Source organism: Trachypithecus francoisi, unplaced genomic scaffold (assembly GCF_009764315.1).
Source record: "Trachypithecus francoisi isolate TF-2019V2 unplaced genomic scaffold, Tfra_2.0 Lachesis_group8, whole genome shotgun sequence".
Lineage (NCBI taxonomy): Eukaryota > Metazoa > Chordata > Mammalia > Primates > Cercopithecidae > Trachypithecus > Trachypithecus francoisi.
Genome location: NW_022681473.1, coordinates 17,798,858 through 17,815,822, shown reverse-complemented (window position 1 = coordinate 17,815,822; position 16,965 = coordinate 17,798,858). Strand labels below are relative to the sequence as shown.

General features: G+C 43.0%; 2 protein-coding genes across 5 annotated transcripts in view; one reads left to right on the top strand and one right to left on the bottom strand.

Moving 5' to 3' along the window:
• Positions 1–16,965, top strand: part of CUNH11orf49 (chromosome unknown C11orf49 homolog) — a 226,603-nt gene that overhangs the window by 157,016 nt on the left and 52,622 nt on the right. The gene's annotated exons all lie outside the window — the stretch shown is intronic.
• LOC117080899 (translation machinery-associated protein 7-like) lies at positions 11,831–12,246 on the bottom strand. The gene has a single exon (XM_033206309.1). The coding sequence runs from the start codon at positions 12,169–12,171 to the stop codon at positions 11,980–11,982; it is 192 nt and encodes a 63-aa protein (XP_033062200.1). The 5' UTR covers positions 12,172–12,246; the 3' UTR covers positions 11,831–11,979.

Genomic DNA, 16,965 nt, shown 5'->3' with positions numbered 1-16,965 from the left:
CAGACTCCTTTTATTCTAATTATTTTTATCATGACCTATGTATTCACCTATGAAATTCATTCATTTGAAATTGTTACTGACTAGTTGGTAATATTCAATCTGATTTTCTCATAAAAAGTAGTAAGTATGCTTCTGAAAATCTCCTCTCAATTATGTCATTCTAAACAATTTCTGCAATATTAAGGGCCAGCAGAAAAAAAAAAAAGTTACTATCAAAATGTTTCCAATGTTCAAAAGCAGAAGAATTAGCACTTTTTAGTTTCTTTTTATAAAATGTATCTACTTCAAGCCATAGCAAATTTGAAATTTCACATCCTCTGGCCACAAGATTGAGTACTTGACGATAGCCCTTTTGGCTCCTTCCAGATCTCCTAATAAAGCAGGGAGCTCCTTCAGTGTCCAGCGTACTACTCTGGGGAGAAGGCTTCTTCATCTTGTCTAGTGCAGGGCTTTGGATATCTGTGCCAGAGGCTCAGGAAAGCACCTACCACTTGGAATGTAGAACAAAAGAAATGATTGTTTTCTTTTTTCTTTTTTTATTTCTGGAGATGGAGTTTTGCTCTGTTGCTCAGGCTGGAGTACAGTGGCAGTGGCGGGATCTCAGCACACTGCAGCCTGCGCCTCTTGGGTTCAAGCGATTCTCCTGCCTCAGCCTCCCGAGTAGCTGGGATTATAGGTGCCTGCTACCACAGCTAGTTTTTGTATTTTTAGTAGAGATGAAGTTTCACCATATTGGCCAGGCTGGTCTTGAACTCCTGACCTCAGGTGATCTGCCTGCCTCGGCTTTTTTGCTTATTTTAAACCATTTTCCATAAATTTATAAAGCCATTCTCCATGACATGCTTGCCACCTTCATGGTCTGTGTAAATCTGATCCATCAGTAATATAGTATGACAGCACTTAATTATGTGTTTTGTGAAAAGCTATACAACAAAAAGTACCACGTGTTACTTAGCTCTCTAATTGTAAAATTGTGTTTTATTTCTGTGCCCTGAGGTTGGACCACAGTATTGTGATAAACCATGGGACTGATGGGTCTTGCCACCCATTCCTGTTCTCCATTTAAAAAAAAAAAAAAAAAGTAATCAGACTTCTTCTAACTCTCAAACCTCTAAAAGCTCTTCTGAAAACTTAGATCTAACTGTTTAAAGTTGACCCCTGGATTCTATAACCCTCTCTGTCACAAATCTGCTTTGTAACTTTGAGATAATTATTTATCTTAAACACTTAACTTACCACACAACTATTCATTGAGCATAAAACCTGGATAATGATACTACTTCTGGAAAAAAGGATTCGTGACTCGGTCTGTTTCCCTACTTAAATCTGGAAGGTAAAATGCCTTCCTACTCTTCCTTCTGAATTTTCCCGTTTAGTCCCTGGCACAAATGAAGACTCGCTCTTCTTGGCAGCATCCATGGCTGCTAAGAGGAACTTTGCCCCACTGCCTTTGATGTGGTGAAACAAAGCCTTTACCAGAGTGCTTGGAGGATCTGGCACCCTGGAGACTCCTAGAGGCCCCCATCCACACCCTCTTTGGGAAGTTCTTTTCCTAAAGTTGTATTCAGATTTATACCAATATGCAGAGGAGTTATAAAAAGCTTGCTTTTCCTCTCAAAGTTGTGAGGAAGCTGGTGAAGGGGAAGTTGAACTGGGTATAATATTGGCAAATGTTTTGAGCACTTCAGATAAAAATGTTTGATAAGTGCAGTCTTGTTTGTATCGCCTCATCATACTGCTCATTGGAGAAGGTGTTTTCTTTGGTCACCTGCCAATGAAAACGATTAGCCTTTTCCTGCATTTAAGATTGTTTCTTTGACTAGTTATGTCGGTAGAACAAGATAGACAAATGCTGCTGAACTTAGCAAATCAGTATTGGAACACAGTGATACTCATTTCTCCTCAGTGCCCTTTCCAATTCATTGACAGTTGCCGCAAGCAGTATGAATGGGTTTTTGATGAGACTCTCTTTCTCTCCTTACCTATTCCAATTTGTATTTTCACTGTAGTTCCCTTGCTCTGATGTTCAAGACTTGAAAGATTTGCCACTCCCTGCCACACCATGCTTTCCTATTTTATAGAATCCAACAAGAAACATTTTTTCATTTAAATGCCTCTTCTGTAACATGAGTCACCTTTTAGATTTCTATACCTTGTATCTTCTAGTTTCTATTTTAGTCCAGAAAAATTATAGTTTCATCTTCTTTGAGGCAAGATATGAAGATTTTTTTTGCCCTCCCTCAAATTTATTCCTTGTTTACAGCAAAGGAAGCCACTGGCTGCTTTTCTAACATTTTTGTATCAGAACCTAGTTGAGCTAAATATATATACTTTTATATTCCCCTTAATATGTTTAGATAGATCTGGGGTATATCTTTTGGCTCTGGACATTGTGAAACAATGTTAAGCCCTTTAACTCATCATCAGCCTATATCCATCTCTTCAAACAAAAAGGAAATGAACTTCCACTGCTGTAGGAAGAATTTATATCACACATAAGGGCAAATTTGTTAGCAATAATGTTATTCAAGCCTTCTGTGGTGGCACATGCCTGTAATTCCAGCACTTTGGGAGGCTGAGGCAGTGGATTGCTTGAAACCAGGAGTTCGAGACCAGCCTGGCCAACATGGCAAAACCCTATTTCTACTAAAAATACAAAAATTAGCCTGGCATAGTGGCATATGCCTGTAGTCCCAGCTCCTCGGGAGGCTGAGGCACAAGAATCGCTTAAACCCAGAGGCGGATGTTGCAGTAAGCAGAGATTGTGCCACTGTATTCCAGCACGGGCGACAGAGGGAGACCCTGTCTCAAAAAACAAGCAAAAGAGATAATGTTATTCAGTACTGGGTTCCTAAGCAGTATTGAGAATAACCTTCTCTGAAATTCTTTGCTTTTGTTTTTAATAGAATAGATTCTCATAAGGAATGGATTAGGTGCAGACCTTCTTGACAGCATGAGATAACAAGTTATCTCTTTAGAATAATTAAGTTGTATTTTATTCTGAGGGAATTTTTTCTTTTTTCTTTCTTTCTTTTTTTTTTTTTTTTTTTGAGACAGAGTCTTGCTCTGTCACCCAGATTGGAGTGCAGTGGTGTAATCTTGGCTCACTGCAACCTCCACCTTCTGGGTTCAAGCAATTCTCCTGCCTCAGCCTTCTGAGTAGCTGGGATTACAGGTGCCTGCCACCACATTAGCTAATTTTTTTTTTTTTTTTGTATTTTTAGTAGAGATAGGGTTTCACCATGTTGGTCAGGCTGGTCTTGAACTCCTGAACTCAGGTGATCCGCCTACCTCAGCCTCTATTCCAAGGGAATTTTTTTTTTTTTTTTTTTTTTTTTTTGAGGCGGAGTCTCGCTCTGTCTCCCGGACTGGAGTGCAGTGGCCGGATCTCAGCTCACTGCAAGCTCCGCCTCCCGGGTTTATGCCATTCTCCTGCCTCAGCCTCCCGAGTAGCTGGGACTACAGGCGCCCGCCACCTCGCCCGGCTAGTTTTTGTATTTTTAGTAGAGACGGGGTTTCACCGTGTTAGCCAGGATGGTCTCGATCTCCTGACCTCGTGATCCACCCGTCTCGGCCTCCCAAAGTGCTGGGATTACAGGCTTGAGCCACCGCGCCCGGCCCCAAGGGAATTTTAACATTGATTTAATTGAGAGAGTTAAAAGAGCCTGAGGCTAGTTTACAGAGAAGAGCCCTTTTAGGTAGGTTTTTTTTTATTTGACTTGCCAGCCTCTAATTCTCACTCACTTATGGTGAGTTTCAAGTATGGATAGTTTTAAGATGTGGTCAGTTCCCATGACTACAAAATAAAATATGAATTTCCCATGTTACTTGAAGACTGCTTGTGGGAGGTCTTGATTTAGGTCTTTGCATCTTCTGAGGAGCATATCATAGTTTAATAGCCTCTCATCTGAATCCTGCAAAGATAGTGATATTCGGCCGGGCGCGGTGGCTCAAGCCTGTAATCCCAGCACTTTGGGAGGCCGAGACGGGCGGATCACGAGGTCAGGAGATCGAGACCATCCTGGCTAACACGGTGAAACCCCGTCTCTACTAAAAAATACAAAAAACTAGCCGGGCGAGGTGGCGGGCGCCTGTAGTCCCAGCTACTCAGGAGGCTGAGGCAGGAGAATGGCGTAAACCTGGAGGCGGAGCTTGCAGTGAGCTGACATCCGGCCACTGCACTCCAGCCTGGGCGACAGAGCGAGACTCCGTCTCAAAAAAAAAAAAAAAAAAAAAAAAAAAAAAAAAAAAGATAGTGATATTCATCTTAGAAAAAATAAAGCAAACAAACAAAAAAAACTTGCATACCTCCTTATACAGCATTCTTTGCTGCCACCTAAAGCCATTTGCTGATGAAACAGTAACCTTTAGAACAATAGCCTGAGTTCTCTTCCTATCAGTCAATTCTTACAGATTCTGTTAGCACCTTCCTTTGCTTTTGTTCTGTCAGATGGAGAGAAGGGGTTGGCAGAAGCAAAACAACCTTTATAAATTTTTCTCAGAGGTCCGTGATCCTAAAGTAGGAATCAGAAGACATCAGGTCTAGAAATCCTCAGAGTGACCTTGTTTGACAGAGAAGATATTTATATGATGAAACATCAGTGCTAGTGACCTAAATTAAGCTACCTAACCTCTCAATATCATCATTTCTCTGCTTGTAAAAGGGAGATAATAACACCACTCACTACCGTCCTCTGGAGTTTGAGAGATACTTAATGAAATAATGAACTTCATGCTCCTCTTACAAGGGAATATATTGTTGACTTTTAGGAGAATGATTTGGGGGTCCCTAAGGGGCTTGACAATCTATTACCTCTCTGGCACTCAAATAGGATTACTGTAAAAAGCTAATCTACTGCTAAAAAGTAAGCCATTTATTCTGTGGATAGATCAGGTCCAGTGTGGAAAAAAAGGATTTTGATCTCTTTTTTGGAATAACTATTACTAACTAGATAGGCACAAAGATGTCTTTTTTTCCTTTTTTCTTTCTTAAAAAAAAAAAAAAAAATCAGAACAGAAGTGTAATTGTGTTTGATGGTTCACCCTGGGAGATTGTTAGGTTCAATCCTGGAACACAGTAAATCAGATGATATACTTCTTTTAAAAAGCCTCTAGAACATGCCTTCTCAATTGAGGCAATATTGCCTCCAAGGGAACAAAAATTGGTTCTTTGGGAGACAAAAAAAAAAAAATTAGATATTATAATGGTTTGTGGCCCTCAAAAAAGAGATAGATAGGTAATATGTTCATGATATCAAAATTTCATGGGGAGTGGACAAACAGAAAAAAAGGTCTAAAAAGCTAGGGGGTGATGATGAAAAAAAACTGAGAAACGTTTCTCAAGTCTAGAATGTGCATATAACTGTCAGTTACTCTTTCAGTCGTGTTTGTCCCTAAGCATGGGCAAGCTGCACACTGTCAGGTCAAAACAGCTTGCTATTGATTATTCCTTCAGTCTGAGAGGAACTGAGTTCATAGAAAACTTGAAAGAAATGAAATTTGTACCCTAAGGGGTAATGATTTCAGACAGACAAACGTAACAAACATCTATCTGTTAGAACCAATACTTTGCACTTTAAAATGTGGTTAAGCCTTTAAGGTAAGAGGTTTCTTTTTTCTCTTGCCTCTTTAGCCTTACAGAAAGGCATATCAAGGGTAGGAATGATCTTCAAAGTGCCTCACAGAAAAAAAAAAAAAAAAGCCAGATTGGGAGAAAAAAGAGGGTGTGGCCCCAAAGGCAGGAAGGGAATAATTGACTAAATCGTAATGTAAAGTGTACAGCATCTGCAGGGCACAGTGGCTCACGCCTGTAGTCCCAGCACTTTGGGAGGCCAAGGTGGGAGGATCACTTGAGCCCTGGAGTTCAAGACCAGCCTGGGCAACAAAGGGAGACCCCGTCTCTACAAAAAATACACAAAAATTATCCTGGTGTGGTGGCATACACCTGTAGTTCCAGCTACTCAGGAGGCTGAAGTGGGAGGGTTGCTTGAGCCTGGGAGGTGGGGGTTGCAGTGAGCTGAGATCACGCCACTGCACTCTGGCCTGGGCAATAAAGCGAGACCCTGTCTCAAAAAAAAAAAAAAAAAAATGTACAGCATCAAAGTCAAGAAAATTGACGAGAATTGACACTGAAGTACTTAAGAAATTTTAAGTTTGCTATTGCTGCTACTATTAATAAACTTTCATATATCCAACATATTTTTCCTTCTACCTTTCTCATACGTCCTATTAGTTCTTTTGAACACTCAGAATGGATGGGATGACCCAAAATTGACTTGCTACATACTGGGGAATTTGAAAGAGACCTGTGTTTCGCTTAGCAGCCCTGAAACAATAGAATGGCTCTTTTTTTTTTTTTTTTTTTTTTGAGACAGGGTCTCACTCTTGCCCAGGCTGGAGTGAAGTGGTGCTATCTCAGCTCACTGTAACCTCCGCCTCATGAGTCCAAGCAATTCTTGTGCTTCAGCCTCCGAGTAGCTGGCACCACAGGTATGTGTCACCACACCCTGCTAATTTTTTTTTTTTAATTAATGGGGTCTCACTATGTTGTCCAGGATCTCGAACGACTGAGCTCAAGTGATCCTCCTTCCTCGGCCTCCCAAAATCCTGGGATTACAGACATGAGCAACTGTGCCTGCTAATGGCCATATTTAAAAATTTATTTTTTCCTCAGTCTCAGACTCTTCCTTGCTTGATCATCCTATTCTTTAATACACAAACCTATAACTTTGAGGAAAGAGAATCAGAGATTATTTCTCCCTACTTACCCATTTCACAGTGTGACAATGAGCACTCTTTCTCCAAGCCAAGCATTTGATAAGCATTCGTTGCTATGGGCATTTTACTGCCTTAAAGAAATCTACCCCAATTCCCTGCCTATTGATTTCTTAAGATCACAGAAGAAAGTGGAATGAATCCTAGAGAGGCCTTCAAGCTCCCTGACACCCATGGGGCCCACTCATCTCCACCCCCCTACTCCAATTCCAAAATCTAACACATTGTCCTTTTCTTAGTTCCTCAGTCCCCTGCCCTTCAGTTTCTTTGTTAGCCACTGGGTGGGTGTAACCAAAACTCAGTCACACTGTGGCCCCAGCAGCTGGGCTTCTCTCTCCCCCATTACATTGCAGACATTCTTTTCACATCATTTTGTCCTCTCTGCTGCATTCCCTCCATTTGGCTTCATTCCCTCTGTGCAAACTTCTGTTTCAAGGCACAGGAGTTTGCCAAGGAGATGCTGGCAGAGAGGGTCCAGTTCTCTCCTTTCTATCTGAAGAGCCCAGTGTCATTCATTAGCATATGAGAAGAATGGTTGTAAATAAACATCAAATGAGGTTAACGAGCTGCAGCTCATCAATATTAATGAAGTCCACCTCACAGCCTTGGTATGAGGTACCAATGGCTCTAATCACAAGAAGCAGTTTCATAAGGCCCCAGTTACAGGGCAGGAAGGGTTAGATATCCAGCCTGTTGAAATGTTTGTCATTTTATGACCCCAGGAATGCTGCAGGGTAAGGTGGTCTGATACCAGATCTGTGCTTGCAAGCCCCTCTTGTGTTCAGATTACATCTGTTTGTCTCAACAGGTGAAAGCGTAGGAAAAGGCTGTATCTGCTAAGCCAGAATCTGGGGTGGGAATACTCCAGGTCAATCTGCAGTTCCCAAATCAAAATGAAGTTCCAGAGTACCAGGGTTTGATCTCTCATTGTCCTTCCATCAGTTACCCCAGATAACCCAAACACTTGTTTCCAGTGTAGTGAAGGACGGTCTGAGGATCTACTAAGCCCAGCTTGGTAAGGAATGAAGAAACTCCCATTTCATGTAGCTCATGTGCCCGCCAGCCACCAGTTAAGTCCCTGTGCCTATTATTTAGAGGATTCAAATGGTAACAAGGGCCAGGCATGGTGTCTCATGCCTGTAATCGCTACACTTTGGGAAGCAGAGGTAAGGGGATCACTTAAGGTGAGGAGTTCCAGACCAGCCTGGGCAACATAGGGAGACCTCTCTCAAAAACAATAAATAAATAAAAATTTTAAAAGTACTTGGGCGTGGTGTCATGTGCCTGTATTCCCAGCTATTCAGGAGGCTGAGTTGCGAGGATCACTTGAGCCTAGGAGTTTGGGGCTGCAGTGAGCCATGATCCTACCTCTGTACTCCAGCATGAGCAACAGAGTGAGACTCTATCTCTGAAAAAAAAATTTTTTTTAATTAAAAGAAACAGTAAGTACAGCTATCATTTACTGAACTCTTACTGTGTCCTAGGCATGGTACTAAGCATTTTTGTTATATAACCTTTACAATAATCCCATGAAGCTATTCCCATTTTACAGATGAGGAAGTTGAAACTCACTGATTTGATGTCATGGGTCTAAGATCACACATCAGCAAGTGGCAGAAGAGGAGCTCAGATTTCGATCTGTCTGACTGCAGAGCCCATGCTCTTACTTCCTACTCTCTGTGGTATCATCTCAGAGCCAATCACATAAAATGCAAGCTTTTGTGCTGCTCCTTCTCGTCAAAGATGTGTGTCCTTCTCCAGTTTCAAGGGACTAAACACAAAGTAGTTCCTTGGAAGTAGAATCGGAAGACTTTAGAATTAATTTTTTTAAGTCAAAGCGCCTCTTTGAAATTATTTTTAGAAAGGAAACTTTCATTAAACATGTTTTCCTTGATACATAAATTTGGGGTCAGAGGGATTCAGCTTTGAGAATATGTGTGTGTATGCACAACCCAGTATGTATTGATAGCCATGATACTGATTTATCCACCTTGTCACACTAGTTCCTTTTATGATTAAGCACACACCTTGCATGAGGTCAGTGACCATGGAACACAGAGAAACCGCTCCCTGGCTGATTTGAGCCTATGATCCTAGCCTCAATTACCTTGTTTCAACAACAACGCCTGGTTTATTACTTAAAATACTATCATTGTACTTTGTCTTGGGGGTGGGAAGGAGAACCGATCAAATTGTTGTTATCACAAAAGCTACACCTGATTGTTTGTAAAGAAGGACTTCTAGGCCGGGCGCGGTGGCTCAAGCCTGTAATCCCAGCACTTTGGGAGGCCAAGACGGGCAGATCACGAGGTCAGGAGATCGAGACCATCCTGGCTAACACAGTGAAACCCCGTCTCTACTAAAAAATACAAAAAACGAGCCGGGCGGGGTGGCGGGCGCCTGTAGTCCCAGCTACTCGGGAGGCTGAGGCAGGAGAATGGCGTAAACCCAGGAGGCGGGGCTTGCAGTGAGCTGAGATCCAGCCACTGCACTCCAGCCTGGGTGACAGAGCGAGACTCTGTCTCAAAAAAAAAAAAAAAAAGAAGGACTTCTAGTGAAAGGATGAAAGTGAAACAGCTACTTCTCTTTCTTCCATTTTTCTCCTTGAAAATTCAGGGACCTAGGCCAAGCAGGCAGATCACTTGAGGCCAGGAGTTCAAGACCTGCCTGGCCAACATGGCAAAACCCCATCTCTACTAAAAATACAAAAATTAGCCAGGCATGGTGACACGTGCCTGTAGTCCCAGGTACATGGGAAGCTGAGACATGAAAATTGCTTGAACCCAGGAGCGAGAGGTTGCAGTGAGCCAATATCACACCACTGCACTCCAGCCTGGGTGATAGAGCAAGATCCTATCTCAAAAAAAAAAAAGAAAAGAAAAAAAAAGAAAAAGAAAGAAAGAAAAAGAAAACTCAAGGACCTTACTTGGTAATTTTTACCTAGGCAAAACGCCCAGGAATGTTTCCACAGAATGGCACCCAAAGCCCACCCATGCAGGAGCTCTTCCTGCCACCAAGGTAACCAAGGCCCAATTGAAACTGGGCCTTCCTTTCCCAGGCCTGTGGCTGTCAACTTGGCTCAGAAAGGGGCAGACTGATGACTTTGTCTCCTTACCCAGTCACACTACCACACAGTTCTCATTTGAGCCTGGTCACATGGCTGTGCCTTCTTATGGCCAAACAAGGGTTCTTTGCACCCTGGGTTTGGCCTGAGCATCATTAGATGAAACCATCAGGACCCCCAAACCTTGAAGCTTTTCCAGGGGAAATTGCATGCATGGGAAGGAGGGGCTGAGCTGTATAGTGGAGCAGCGGATGGTGTGCAGTCGGGATGTTTGCAAGAGCCAAGGGGTTAGTTCATTGCTGCTTTGTATACTCAGGCACAGCAGAAAACTCAGATTAATAGGCTGTTTATTCTTCAGCATGTTCCTTGAATCAAAGGCTCTGGATGGTATTATTCAAGAGTGTTTGTGAGAATGCCCTGGAACACTCCTCCTGGGCTCCGCTCACTGAAGAGAAGCGATTGAGTCCTTTCATTTCCTGGGCAGCATCCCTCTCACTCATTGCTCACTGTAGTATAAAGGTCTGCAGAACCTTTGTTAGAAACAGGATCTTTTGTTCTGTCCTTATGAGGTCCCATTACCTATATAGCACCTTGATCTGTTGGAGTCTAATTATTTAATATTCCTGTCTTTTGAGCTACCTGAACCTAATGAATGCAGTCCACTCTATCTCAGGGAGTTGTTTTGTTTTGGTTTTTTGCCTCTATTTGGCACCAGTTTCCTGTTTGGACAGTATTGTCTTTTTTTTTTTTTTCAAGGAGTTTGTCCAGGAGGGAAGGAGACATCCACCTGAACCCTACTCCGTGAAGCAAATGAATATGTTTTTTCTATTAGAAGATTCTCCTAAAATGAGAATCGCTGAACCCAGGGAGGCGGAGGTTGCAGTGAGCCGAAAATTGTGCCACCGTAATCCAGCCTGGGTGACAGAGTGAGACTCTGTCTCAAAAAAAAAAAAAAAAGAGTCTCCTAAAATGTTATATAGTTTGTTCATACCTGGGAATTGAAGCATATTGAATTACAAAAGAGTTACTTCCTCCACCCCTACCTCCTGCAGTAGAGATTTATACTGGAGAAGGTGGCAAAAAAAATTAGGAGAGAAACTGCTCCGTACAATTCCCCCCAGTTCCCTTGGGGCAGCAGTGTGCCGCACATGAGGGATCACTGTACCTTGTTCCCCCAGCAGTGATACTGCTCTGTGGCCAGGCAAATACTGTAGTCCAGGCCTTCCACAACTTCTGCATGTGCGTGCGCGTGCACACACACACGCACAAAAATATACCCCTCCTAGGCATCCCCTTAATACAGAGGCATCCAGTATATTGCAAAGGTACTCCTCATTATACACAATGCAAACACTCAGCACATTTGTAGGCACTCATTTATATCAAACAAACCCAGTACGAATAATAAGCAATAGTTTGGGATCTGGCACAACACTTAATTACCACAGCCAGAGGCCAGGAAATGAAATCAGGGTCATATATCTGAGGTTGGAACTCTAGAATCTATCTGGCATCCTATAGCCCAAAGCACCACCAGGGAGGTACACCTTGGAGCAATGGGAGCACTGTCATCCAGAAGACACTGTCTCCTCACTTTCCTCCAAAACCAGCACAGCTGTTTGGACGAGGGCTATCTGCCGTATTTACAGTGAGACTAAGATATATGTACACACCCTGGCGCTTCGCCTGATTTCTTCTGTGAAGTCCATCTGTTTATGCAGTTCCAGATCCCAAAAGGCAGTCACCAAAAACTAAATAGTGAGAAGGGACAGGGTTTTTTTTCTTTCTTTTTTGATAAACATGTTACAGTGAACAAAACAGATTTTGCAAACACATTCCATCTAGTAAATCTTACCTCACAGCTGTGTGAGAAGGACTTGGAGGAGAGAAGGATAGGGAGCAGGAGGGTCTCAGGACTTGATTGGAGAATCAGAAACCCACGAGGGTGGGACAGTTCAGTATTATCTACTTTTTTTTTTCTTTTTCTTTTTCTTTTTTAACAGAAGTTTATTCTTAAATGTACAACAGCTCCAAGACAACACTTAATTCCAGCTTTAGGTGGCAAAAGATGTTATGGCAGGGAATATAGATGTTTAAGGATGAAATAAAGGGTCACCATCTCCTCAGGCACAAGGAACAGCTTACTTTTTACCAGATTTCTTAATTCCACCTGTGGCCAAGGGCCCCTTCCCCGCAGTCTTCGCTTTTAGCTCCTCGAGTTTCTTCTGCTCCTCTTTTTGTTTCTGCTTGAAAGCCTTATCTTCCTCGTCCGTCTCCTTGGCCTGCTTCTTAGGCTGTTTCAGTGACTTCTTGCCACCTTCGCGGCCGGACATGGTGCCTGCCGCCGCTTCCCCAGACCCTGCCACCGGACTCTCTTTTTTTGAGATGGAGTCTCGCTGTGTCACCTAGGCTGGAGTACAGTGGCACGATCTCGGATTACTACAACCTCGGCCTCTTGGCTTCAAGCGATTCTCCTGCCTCAGCCTCCTGAGTAACTGGGATTACAGGCGCTGGCCACCATGCCTGACTAATTTTTGTATTTTTAGTAGAGACAGGGTTTCACCATGTTGGCCAGGCTGGTCTTGAACTCCTGACTTCAAGTGATTCATCCACCTCGGCCTCCCAAAATGCTGGGATTTCAGGCATCAGCCACCGCCCCCAGCCTATCTACTTCTTATAGGGTGGTAATTGGCTTTTACCCTTCATTCTAGCCCCCATCCTAAACCTGGGATCTGTGATGGGCTCACCAAAGATAAAGATCTGTCTGCAGACGTTAGCTTCTTTCACTGAAAAGCTGATCTAGCCAGACTTTATCTTCAAAGGACAGGCCCTGCACTTCTGATGTTCCTGAACCTCTCCCACTGAGCCTGCTCTCATCCACTGCAGCCATGATGCTTTCTGGATTCAGACAATGGTGTGTTGTCCCAGAACACTGTATCTGGCCTATTTCTACTTCACATCTACCCCTTTGGCTAGGAAAATGAGGGACACAGCTCACATCAATAACTTGGATTCTGAAGACTGAGGACAAGCAGAAGAAATTGACCTTTTGCCTCAGAGGCGGCTGGATGTTTGTGTGTCTCTCTTCAATGTGCAATTGGCTCACTGAACCACTCAAGAGTTGTTTTTTAAAAATGTTCTGCTCACTCCTCATTTGCGGGTCAGATGCTTTGGATAATCCAGTGGAATTCTCTCTGCTTCACTGTTGGTTGCTGCCAGACACAGAGTGCTAAATCCTGTCAGTTGGTGACTTGAAATGACGATGTGTGAAACAGTGCTGTGATTTGGACATCCTGCACTCATTTGCACGGACTCCTTTGCCAGTTAACCACAGTAGTGAAATGGGGCAGCCTGGGGCAGCTTCCACAGCCCTTGCCTTATCTTTCCTCAGTGTCCCCACCCTCCCCCATGGCAGTATGTAGCTCCCTTGGAATTCTGTTTCATTCAATATTATTCCCTTCCCAGGCATCATAGAGCAATTTCTTTAACAGATTGCAACATGCCAGAGACAGAGAAATAGCATTTGTGTGCAGAATGGAGAAGCAGGAAGCAAAACACTCTTGTTGCTGGTTCCCATCTCCCTGTCTGCCCTTCCTTCTTTCCCTAGATTGCGTGGCTGCCTCCTCATCTGGTGCGTTCTCAGTTCAAATGGTACCTTCTTAAAGATGAGCCTGGCACAGCCGTCTCATGTGGTCCCACCCTCTGTCACTGTGTATCACACCACCCTGCCTGATTTATGTCATTGCTCTCCTCACTTCCTAAAAGTATTTCTTTCTTTTGTTACTTTTTATTGCCTGTCTCCCCAACCACCGCTGCCACACATACACACTAGAATGTAAGTACCATGAAAATAGGAATTTTTATCTGGCTTATCCCTTGCTGTTTCTGCAGAATCTAGCACTGTCCCTGGCATACCTTTGACACTTAGTATATTGACTAAATAAGTAGCTAAGAATGTAGCAATTAAGAACTTATAAAGCAAATATCCATGGTTACTATCAGGAAATAGTAAAGGCAGACAGAGAGTTTGAGGAATGGAATGAGAAGACTTGATTTCTTATACTAATTTTAATAATGGTCTTAATTACAAATTGAATATGTTAAGTCAAAGATCATAATATTGAGTCGCTCTTCATTTCTTCTGACTCAGACTAAACTGCCCCTTATTGAGTAGGTTAGGTCAGGGTCATAGAGACCAAGTACTACAAACTTCCTGGCCAAACTGGCATAATTGATGCCACAAAGGATGCCCACTTCCAGATTTCCATTGGACGGTGCCTGGCTTTGCTTTCCTTAGGGCAGGTGCCAGAAGAAACTGGCACAATTTAAAGCAGTTTAAAGCCCAGCCTGGGTATCTTCATCTAGCCTTTATTATATTCTTGCCTGCCTTCAGTTCCCAAAATGACTGCATTCCTGTCTGCAGCTCCAGGGCCCTGCAGCCCCTTCAGTCATTAAGGCCATGGAGGTGGGTTAGCCCTGATCTGCCCAGCGTGAGACAGTATGACCAAGAAAACACATCTTTTTTTTTTTTTTTTTTTTTTTTTTTGAGACAGAGTCTCTCTCTGTCACCCAGGCTGGCGTGCAGTGACGCGATCTCAGCTCACTGCAAACTCCACCTCCCAAGTTCATGCCATTCTCCTGCCTCAGCCTCCCGGGTAGCTGGGACTACAGGTACCCGCCACCATGCCCGGCTAATTTTTTTTGTATTTTTTTAGTAGAGACGGGGGTTTCACCATGTTAGCCAGGATGGTCTCGATCTCCTGACCTCGTGATCCGCCCACCTCGACCTGAGAACACATCTTTTAGTCCGGCAGACACGTGGCACTCTTCTCCTCAAGAGTCCTTCACCCAAACGAGAATTTTTAGCTTCTCAGAAGTTATGCTTTGTCTTGTTGGGGCAAGATCTGTGCCTAGTGTCAAGAGAGAGATTAAGATTAAAGAGCCTCCACCAGGAAAGGGAATGGTTTTGCCTGAATCTCTTAATTTGTTTTTCCCCCCTACAAGTGCATTCATGTTGCTGGACTCCTTGGCTTACTCCCTGATGGTTTGCAGTCGTTTTCATCATGACTTTGTGGTTGCATTGATAATCAGAATGAGTTTCCACTGCTGTAGAGGATGCTTCCATGCTCCATTGCTTTCTCTCTTATGTTGCTAATGACTCTCCTGTTGGTTTCAGCCCTTAGCCAAGCCCACCCCACTCCACACCCAACTCCTTCCCTGTCTTTTATTGATGGCTATGTTGACTTTGCATGCCTCGGTTAGTTCAGTTTTCTGAGCACCTGCAGAGAATTAACCATCTCTGCTTGCTGCTGTGGATCACCTAGGCCTTTGATCTGTTTGATTTCTGTACTTTTAAAAATGTTGAAGGACTCTCTAACCCCACCAAAGTACATAAATGATACTAGAGTCCCTGTAGCCTGACCCCTTCCAGACTAGCTCTGCTTAGGGACCAAAAGATTTTCATGTAAATACAGATGTAGACACCATTTATTAAATATTTTCTATGTACCATTTTACTGTTCTAAGCACTTAACGTGAATATTTCATTTGATTTTTGCTTGTAGAGCTAAAAGGCCATATACATGAACTGGCCCGTTATTTCTCTAACCTCATCTCTTCTTCCTTTCCCCCTTATTCTTTTGGCTCCTCCCACACTGATTTCCATGCTGTTCCTCTTACCCAATAGGCACACTCCCTCCTTAAGACTGTAAAGGCTATTCCCTCTGCCTGGAATGCTCTTCCCTCAGATGTCTGTGTCAGTTACTCCTTAACCCCTTCATATCTTTGCTTAGGTGTTACCTTCTCCATGTAACCTACCTAGACCACTCTACATAAAATTGAACCACCAGTACCACCTCATATTCCCTATCTGACTTGCTGTATTCTCTTTTTTTCATTATACTTATCACTGAATCTCTTAATTTGCCTCGCTTAACTTTCTGTATAGCTTACTTGTTTGTTTGTTTATTTATTTATTGAGACTGAGTCTTGCTCTGTCGCCCAGGCTGGAGTGCAGTGGCGTGATCTCAGCTCACTGCAGCCTCTGCCTCCTGGGTTCAAGCAATTCTCCTGCCTCAGCCTCCTGAGTAGCTGGGATTACAGGCATGCACCACCACACCCGGCTAATTTTTGTGTTTTTAGTAGAGACAGGGTTTCACCATGTTGGCCAGGCTAGTCTCAAACTCTTGACCTCAAGTGATCTGCTTGCCTTGGCCTCCCAAAGTGCCGGGATTACAGGCATGAGCCACTGCACCCAGCCTATTTGTTTATTTTCTTTATCATTCATTATCTGTCTTCCCCACTGTAAGATAAGCTGCATGAAGGCAAAGAGCTTGTCTATTTGTTCTCTAATGTATCCTAAGCACCTAAAAATTAACTTCTGACACATAATAGATGCTACATGTTATCTATTAAGTGAATGAACTTTGTCTCTTAAAAACCCATGAGGTAGGTTATTCTGTTATCCCCATTTTACTTGTTTATTTATTATTGTTTTTATTATATTTTAATGTAATAAAACTGTAATATAATAGGGTACACGTGCACAGCATGCAGGGTTGATACATAGGTATACATGTGCCATGTTGGTTTGCTGCACCTATCAGCTCATCATTTACATTAGGTATTTCTCCTAATGCTATCCCTCCCTCAGTCCCCCACCCCCTAACAGACCCTGGTGTGTGATGTTCCCCACCCTGTGTCCAAGTGATCTCATTGTTCAGTTCCCACCTATGAGTGAGAATATGCGGTGTTTGGTTTTCTGTCCTTGTGATAGTTTTCTGAGAATGATGGTTTCCAGCTTTATGCATGTCCCTGCAAAGGACCTGAACTCATCCTTTTTTATGACTGCATAGTATTCCATGGTGTGTATGTGCCACATTTTCTTAATCCAGTCTATCATTGATGGACATTTGGGTTGGTTCCAAGTCTCTGCTATTGTGAATAGTGCCACAATAAACATACGTGTGCATGTGTCTTTATAGTAGAATGATTTATAATCCTTTGGGTATATACCCAGTAATTTGATTGCTGGGTCAAATTGTAATACTAGTTATAGGTCCTTGAGGAATCACCACACTGTCTTCCACAATGGTTGAACCAATTTACACTCCCACCAACAGTGTAAA